Genomic DNA, 8940 nt, shown 5'->3' with positions numbered 1-8940 from the left:
ATATGAAACAGTACTACTACATGAGTAGTTGACGAATAGAAAGAGGTGAAGTTGTTTAAAGAACGATGATGACGATGAATAAAGATGTTCACGATATGTAACCCAGTTCATGTAGTACTGATGTTTAGCACTTGGCAAATCAAATTGTCTAATCCTTAGCTAGCTAGGGAGATCTGAGACCTCGGCCTTAGCTTGCTAGCTATCTGCATGGTATGATCGCATGAAAGGGGACGAGACAAAGGGTAAAAAGCGACTAATAGTGCAAAATCTGAAAAAGGATTCAGAATATATTTCCTTATTGCATAAAAAAGAATGGGGCAGTTAAGGAAATGACTAAAAGCAACCCTACTTTTGTGATCTTTTATTTCCAGCCTTCTTTCTTTAGCTTGAATCTGATGAAGTTGTAGAAATATGAGGTGAGTAGTCATTTCCTTTGACAAATAGAAAAAGAAAAGGAAAGTGGAAGAAATTAAAACCCTGCTCTCAGTTTCTGTCGGAGAACTTAAACATCATGTGGACCCTACGGTTCTCTCTATATTTAAGTAGGCTTTCCCCGTGCTAGTTAGCAACCAGTCAGAAGCTACACATTCAAAGATTTTAGGAAGGAAAAGAGAGAGAATCCAAGCTACACATTCAGAACGCCTAGTTCTCTTCCTACAATCTGCATATCCTTTCTGATTTCTTCTTCAAAACCTTTACTCTCATGAGGCCTTATCTAGCAGTCTCTCTTCTTCTTCTTTGGTCCCTCCTCCTTTCTGAGGCTCAAGGTAAGCAATATATATCCACCTCATAATGAGTATTAGGGTAAGCTTTGATCTGTTTTGTCATGATCATATGTATAAGCTTCTATTACTTATGTGAAGGTATCCGCTTGGATAAGAAGTACTACTTCATGTCACATGGGCAACAGAAAGTAAGCCTTACTAGCATTTTAGTTCGTTTTACTTTTCTTTTCATAGAAATGGTATTTAATTAAGACATGTCTTCCTTTTCTGATGTTGGATTTCCTGTTACTGGGACATTACAGGAAGATGGAAGTGATTTGATGAAAAAAACCAACGGTGGTGCTGGAGAACAGGTGATGATTCTCTGCAAAGATGGGCACTGTTCTTCAGGTACCGTGAAGAAAAGAGTAGCTAGTCATGTTTCCAAGAAATCACATCACTGGTTACCGTTCATTCATGAAGATTACAATGGACCTAGGAGTCACAGACCTAGGCACCATTAGTTTGGTTTCAACCCTCTAGACTTCTATTTTTTCTTTTCCATTTCAGACAGTAGTTTATCTTCTAAAGTTAGTGAAGGAGTTGGGGGTTTTCGGAGTTCCAAAAACCAATGACCATCATGTACTACTCTACAAATTAGACACTTTGTAGCAGACCCATATTATAATTAGCACAGAAGTCACATGAGAATCTAAATGGGTTTCCTAATGTTCTATTGTTGCAGGAAAGAATAGAAAACTTATTACCACAACCACTTCTACCATCACCACCACTTCAAAGGTTGGTTTTTCATTTAAGACATTAAGAAAATTGAAATGAAAATTAACTAATCTCCCTTTGTTCTTCATTCTTCTTCTTTATGATTATGTGATCATACATATATACTTCATGTATACAGAATGAGAAGAGTGGTCAAGATTACTACTACAATAAAGCCGACCCAATGCCAAAGGGCCAATCGGGTAGTGGGGAACATGGGGAGAAACAGACTTTCATGGTTAGTGGGAAGCCTACATCTGATGAGCATCGTGAGAGTACTGCCCTCGAGCACTTTCCGGACAACACTGATATAGTTGATATGGACTATTCTCCGGCCAAGAGAAAACCTCCAATACACAACTGAATGTTGGGAATAATAAAAACAAAAGTAGAAAGTATTAGGATAATAATAAAAAAGGAATAGAAGTTGGACAGCATTACCGAATTGCTGCAGTTTTTGAGGCTTAGGAATATTGATTTTGTACATAAAATATTTTACTATTATTCTTAGCTTAAAGTATCATTTTGATGATTGAGTGATAGACACTTGGGAACCACAAGCTGCCATTGTAACAATGAAAAGTGAAAACAAAATAAATAATACCAGTTATATGCAGATAATTAGGTGTTGGCTCCTGTTTTCTGCTTCATGTGCATCGTATGATCAGGAGAAAGTAAAACAAAAATAAGACATGGATATATATATATATATCTATATAGCAAAAGTTGCCCTACTTTAATTTGCTCCTGAAAGCCCCATGAAAGGCGTATTCATTGCAGATGATTTTGACATAAATTAGTAACATAAACATATGTTAAATTGCTTATATCTTTTGTGGTAAAGACGCATGCATGTAATCTTTGAGTGCGCTCGAGTTGTCCAATCCTTACTATCTAGATATGATTTTGCTTTCCATAACTGAGAATGTAAAGAAGGAAGTGAAAAATTCATCACACAAACCAGAACAGCCAATTGCAGTAGTGCGTATCTCAAGGCTGTGGTCTCAAACCGCAGCACCAAAGTCCACCAAGGCTGCGGTTCCATTAATCTTGTCTCAACCAAGAAATATGAATCCAAGCCACTTTATTAGTTCTGTGGCTATTCTTTTTTCATATTCGGCTCGCTTTTCTAATGAAAAATATATTAAACCACCTCTCTTTTTTGTTATTTTTCAATGCAATCCTCCTCTGGCGGCATTAGAAACCAGAAAAGATCTGTATTCAATGAAGTAGCTGTGGTGCATTATGTTACCTGGACCCTTGTGTCTTTCTTTACCAGTTCAATGGACCCCCCAGGGATTTTGGACTTGGCCCACCATGTTTCAAGTATTGATTGCATTATTTGCATGTTTTGAATGCTCACTGTTCATGTGGGTTTTCTATGTTTTCTGTTGTGTCGTGTATGTTGTAGCCGAGATTGCGGTCGAACCTCAGAAAGGAGCGCCTCACAGTGTGTGGTAGATTGAGAGAGCGAGAATCATAAGCATAATGGTGTAGAAGGCTACAAATTTATACATCCAATGATCCCTAAAATTCTTGAATCATTAGTGATCGATCTTCAAGTCTAGTGATCCTTCTTTTTGTAAGGAACAGCTGTAGGATTTAATTAATCTAAAGTATATGATTTACAAGATAAATGGTTCCCTATCCTTTTCAAAGAAATGAAAAGAAACAAAAAAAAGCTTCTAGCCAGTATCTATACGAAAAACTGAACCAAATGAGAGGAATATGATGAGACAAATGTTGTTTTGGCATTCTGTTCAACAGCTATGGATATTTGGACCAGAACCACTCCAACAGCAAAAGTAAAGCTGACAACTTGCTAACACATGAAGGAGAAGCCTAACCACCACATAATAAGGTTACGTTTGGATGCTGAAGTGATATCAGATGATCTATACATAGTATTAAAAAAATAATAAATAATTTATAAATAGTAGTAAAATAATTCGAGACTTCTTCACTTATCAAAGAAATTAAAACAGCCCCAGCAATGGTGCTTCAAAATGTTCAATTTTCGTCCACTTTACAAAAAGTCTTGTGGACTGAGTACACGACAAGCTCAAAAGTCAATATGCTGGGCCTCTATTATTAGGACAATACAAGCAACTCTGTACAACAAAGTTCTGGTCAGGTGCTATTTTGAAATTCCCACTTATATCCTGTTGTGTAGCAGCAGTCCTTTCCATCCAATTTGGAGCATATTATATATACTAGAAAGCAAGTCAAGACGATTGTTAATTGCATCGAAATTAACAAATACTTGAGATGAAGAAACAGCTAGCCTACCATCCTGCTCCAGAAAAAATGCATTAGAAAGTTAAAGACATAATGCAGTACTCAGTACTCACCCCAGAAATAAGCGTACAGTGTAGAGTCAAGTAGTTGAGAGTACTAGGCTTGACTATGCAGAGGTATCTCATGAAGTATCTCAACATGTAATAATTAAGTCAGAATACCACGCAGGAAATAAAATGATTGGGAGAAACTGTATCTAATGAAGATCAAATTGATGCAGTAGAGGTATGTTTGTACTAGAACACCACAGAAAAGGAAGCATCCATTTCAGCTTTACCAAACTTTAAGATCGAGGAAAGATAATTAACTAATAAACATTCTATGCCTATATTCAAAAGCTAATATTCCAATGGCAACCAACACTCGCAAGTTAGATTACCTTGTTAGGTTTGCGAAGCCTCTTTTGTTCTTGTGGCGGTTCGATTTAATGATTCAACCCGACAATAATTTGTTACAATTTTTTTGGTAGAGTTTGAATGAGGCTTGGGCCCAAGCTGACTCAAAAAATGCCAGATATAAAATTTACTCAACATTCAAGTGATTGATTGCTCGAGCAAAACTCGGATAAAGAATTCGCTCAACACTTGCTCGACATATCCTTCGAGCGAACATCTAACAAATAGTTCGATTGAGGCTCGTTGGAGCGAATAATCCAAAAATTGTGAAATTAAGGTTTCCGTCGTACAACCCTATGAATATGCAAGTAATGAACAATATGACCGGTTTGGAACAGTGTATTTCACCTCAAAATATATTTTATCATTTATCAAAAGAATAAAATTATCAGCAACTTCGTGGACATAAACACCTTGTCAAGCCAATTAAATTTTTATATCGTGTGATTGATTTCTTTTTTTATTCTGCTTTACTTTTTTACGGTCATTTTTCAAAACAAAGACCGTAGTTGAACTTAGAGCCACAAAAGAAGCCAACTTAATTGTCATTTCAAATACTACCATCCTTGACCCCAACAATTCCAAAACCATATAGGCATGCACGATGACCCGTCAATGAGCTTGACATGCCAATATCTCCAAATTAAAGTCTCGGTTATATAAATGGGATGAGAAATATGTAAATAGTAGTAACATTATTTATAAATAATAATAAAATAGTTTGAGTAAAGATATTTTATGGAATTTTAAAAAATGAGAAAAAAAAGTGGAATAAAAATATTATAAAGTTAAAATATTGTTAAAATATAATTTTTTAATATAATTTTTATTTTAAGATTTGAAAAAATTGAATTATTTTTTGTGTTTTGTTAAAAGTTTGTAAAAGTTGTAATGATTTGGTAACGATTAGATAAAAAAATTGAAAAGTTAAAAATTTAAAATTTAAAAATGTTGATATTTGAATAATATTTAGATGTTGAGATGAAATGAGATAGTTTGTGATAAACAGAGCCTAAATTTTAGATATCATAAATATTATATTAGAAAGAACTAGCAAATGATCAAGGTCAGAAGGTAAAAAAAACAACATACATTTTATTAACAATCAATTAAAGATTCAACTATTGATGCAAAAGTTCTAATTCTATTGAATGCTAATTTAGTTAAGTTTTTAATCCTCAAAATCATAACAGAAGGCTAAGAACGTAAGAAAAACGTTCTCACGAGTAGAGCTGTAAATGAACTAGCCTATTCGATAGCCTGCTCGATACTCGTCCGATTAAACTTAAATTGAACTCGATTCATGAAAAAAAAAATCACTCGTAAAAGCAGATACCCGCTCAATTAGTAAATGAAACATACCTGACAAAACTTGACTCGGCTAAGGCTCGTTAAGGCCCGCTTATTTATGTCCGAGTCGACTCGATTAAGCTCATTCATATATTAATAAATATATATACACCTATGTATATATACACATATATATGTATTAACTAATGATATAAACATAGCATTTTTATGATCAAATATATAATACTTAACCTAATTGCTTATGTTTATATATTGAATATACTTCATAACTATATTTTATATTTTAAGAAATGATTTTCATGACCTTTGGGATTTTAGTTTCGGTTGGCTTATTTTGTGAACTATAGAAAATAATCTTTATAAGATTTAAGGTCTAAGTTTTTGAAAGTGTACATAAGCTTAATTGAAAGCCAAGTTTGTTGTTATGCAGACATTAGGATATGAAGTTTTGGATTTCAGCGAATTTAGGAAATAATTTCAGATTTGATGCTTAGAAATTTGCGGATGGAAGAGCCAATCCATCTAATATTTGAGGTCTTAGAATCTGCAAGTATTAAGGATTTTGTTTTATGAAATTTGAGGTTTTAGATTAAGCAGATGTTAAGATTGAAGTCATGACGTTTGAGGTTTAGATTCTAAAAATATACGTAAGTTAAAGCAATGTTAGTTTACGACTATAGATGGTAAGAAGGGCTTTACAAGTTGATTAAGATATGGTTAAGAATTGATAAAACAAGAAAATCTTGAACTGTTTTAAATATTTATCTGGTATATATATTTTTGTTTATACATATTTTTTGTTTTCTTTCATTAGAACGTTTAACCAAGTTTAAACTCATAGGATGACACCTCGTTATCAAGTTCTAAATCCTGAGGATTTGAACAAAACCAACAATAAACGAGACTACACATTCGAGCAATTTAATCGTACCCATCCTCCCACATTTGATGGAAGAGGCTATTCAAACGCAGCAGCTGATTGGATTTAAGACATGGAAAAGATATTTAGTGTCGTGGAGTGCATAGATCAGCAGAAAGTACGATTAGCAGCCTATAAATTGACTGGGGAAGCTAAGAAGTGGTGGAATTATGAGAAAGTCATCAGGGAAGCTGAGGGAACATGAGTAGTTAGCTGGCTTCACTTTAAGCAAAATTCCTCAACCGTTTCTTCCTTAAAGTAGACAGGGAAGCTAAAGTTCGAGAGTTCACCAGCTTGATGCAAGAGACTATGACTATGCGCTAGTATGCTGCAAGATTTACGGAATTATCACGCTTTGCATCATACCTGATTCCTGATGAGGAGAAGAAGGCCAGGAAGTTTGAGGAGGGTTTGAATCACATGATATATGAATAGGTGATGGTCCTACAACTTTAGAGTTTTTCAGAGTTAATGCATAAGACAATGTTGGTTTAGTAGAATTTTAAGAGAGGTGCTGAGTTGCAAAAACAGAGGAAGAGAGCTACTCCACAAGAATCACCCTAGTATGGATCAAGGGCCATGGAAGAAGAGAAAGGAGGGGAACAACTCAAGTCAGAGACAGATGCATGGAAATCAACCGAATAACCACTGTAAGTATTGTAACCGTGCATGCATTGGATAGTACAGAAAGGAAATGGGGGCATGTTTTCGATGTGGTAAGACTAGTCATTTCATCAAAGAGTGTCCATTACTGTTGGAAGACAATAACAAGCGCAACCCACCTCCAGGTTCCCGACAGACAACTCAGGGAAACAATTAGCGTAGAATGGAACTGGCTTGAGTGTTTGCACTGACACCTGGAGATGCTGAGGACGACAATTATGCGACCATATGTACTCTACTCATTTTCTCCTTGAAAGACAAAAAAAAAATGTCGGATTATTATTAGGCTTTAATTGTTAGAGTTCATATTTTCAAACTTGAAATAGACCTCGAGGTGTATGACGATGACATAAGTGTGTAAATATGTATGCCAAGAGGGTTAAAGATACTCAAGGCACCGGGCGCAAAACATGGGAAAGTAGGATATTGGAATATTAGGTTCAATATTATGATCGATGATTGGGATAAGCATGGAATGGTTGGAGTGGATAATTTTTTAGGCCTTGCTTGTGGTATTAGCAAATTTTGAAGACGAATTTTTTTTTTTTTTTTTGAGGATGTAACACCCGGGCCTAGCACCAAGCCAAGCCAAGCCCAGACCAATAATTTTTTTTTTTAAGTTATTATTTATGGGAAGCTCATTTGATATTTATTAGATAATTTTTTAATTGGTCACGAGCTCAAAAATATTATTATGATGGGATATGAATTTTATTAGATTTGATAATTAGGTTAAAGCTTATTTACCATTTATGAACCAAGTGAACCCTAAATAATTAAATATTAACCCAATAAATTCTTCTAAAGTCCCCTTTTCATTACAATTCTTAAATCGATTGATATATATTTCCAGCCCATACATCGTGGGTGGATCTTATTATTTGTCAAAACCTAGTTTAGTTTCTGGCTAGTTCGCCCACGTTCACCACACATGTACATTCCTTTCTCCACTACATTCACGGCACCACACAAAATTCTACCTTTTTTTTTTTCTTTTTTCTAGGGTTTCAGTATAGCTATACACACACACACACACACACACACACACACACACACACACACACATATATAGATACTCACCATGCATGGCTCCATTCCCTAGGGTTTTCAGCGGCTAGTATATATACCCACTCCACTACATTTATCGTGCTGCAAGTCCCTCTACCCCTGCAACCTCCTTCCTCTGCTCAGCCACCCTATACTGCGAACCACTTCGAGCCCCTTTGTGTAGCCATCGCCCATAACTTATAGGCCCAGTTGCACTGCTACCCTCATCCATTGTAAACAACCACTACCACTGAAGGGTAGCCCCACTGCAAGTTTTTTTTGTTCACGCCACAACCCCACACGACAAGCCCTTCCCTTACAAGGTAGGACCTCCACATCGTCGTAAGCCTCCTTTGCACTAGAGAATCGCTACCATTGTCCCCCACGAAACTGCAACATCAAGCAATTGATTGTTGAAGCCGTGGCAAGCAATGCAGACCCACGCCGAAAGCCAATCTGAGCCACCAAAGCTCACACTCAGCCACGACAAGGCTTTTGTCAATGCACCCTTTCTCCTACTCACAGGCACCATGAGCCACTCTTCCTCCACGCTTTCAACCCACATGAAAAGCTCTATTCCTATATAACAAAAACAAAGCACGGCTCTTCCGTTATGCACGACTCCTTCACAAGCCGCCTAGCCACTTGCCGCCCGTACACCGTAGCCTAGCCGTGAGACACTACACAGGTCGATCACTCCACCATCGTCTCAGTTACTCCACCATAGATAAGTTCATCTCCCTTCATACTGTTTATCTCTCCGTCATCTCTCTCTAGCTTCCTCCCCCCTCTCTCTCTCTCTGCCATAAGTAATAGTTTCCTC

General features: G+C 36.3%; 1 protein-coding gene across 1 annotated transcript; it reads left to right on the top strand.

Annotated features, from left to right (window-relative positions):
• The first annotated feature begins 1031 nt into the window (after window positions 1–1031).
• Window positions 1032–2101, top strand: LOC121241983. Its single transcript, XM_041139855.1, has 3 exons — window positions 1032–1115; window positions 1450–1505; window positions 1624–2101. The coding sequence occupies exons 1-3, from the start codon at window positions 1046–1048 to the stop codon at window positions 1846–1848; spliced, it is 351 nt and encodes a 116-aa protein (XP_040995789.1). The 5' UTR covers window positions 1032–1045; the 3' UTR covers window positions 1849–2101.
• Window positions 2102–8940: the final 6839 nt, after the last annotated feature.

Source organism: Juglans microcarpa x Juglans regia, chromosome 8D, assembly GCF_004785595.1.
Source record: "Juglans microcarpa x Juglans regia isolate MS1-56 chromosome 8D, Jm3101_v1.0, whole genome shotgun sequence".
NCBI lineage: Eukaryota > Viridiplantae > Streptophyta > Magnoliopsida > Fagales > Juglandaceae > Juglans > Juglans microcarpa x Juglans regia.
The sequence above is the reverse complement of the archived record's forward strand: the minus strand, read 5'-3'. Positions and strand labels throughout refer to the sequence as shown.

Bases quoted from the DNA above. Each gene is read 5' to 3' on its own strand.
- LOC121241983 (XM_041139855.1), top strand. From the start codon at position 1,046: ATGAAAAAAACCAACGGTGGTGCTGGAGAACAGGTGATGATTCTCTGC. The intron at 1,116-1,449 runs GTACCGTGAAGA...CTATTGTTGCAG, and splicing joins AGATGGGCACTGTTCTTCAG to GAAAGAATAGAAAACTTATT. The intron at 1,506-1,623 runs GTTGGTTTTTCA...TCATGTATACAG, and splicing joins CCATCACCACCACTTCAAAG to AATGAGAAGAGTGGTCAAGA.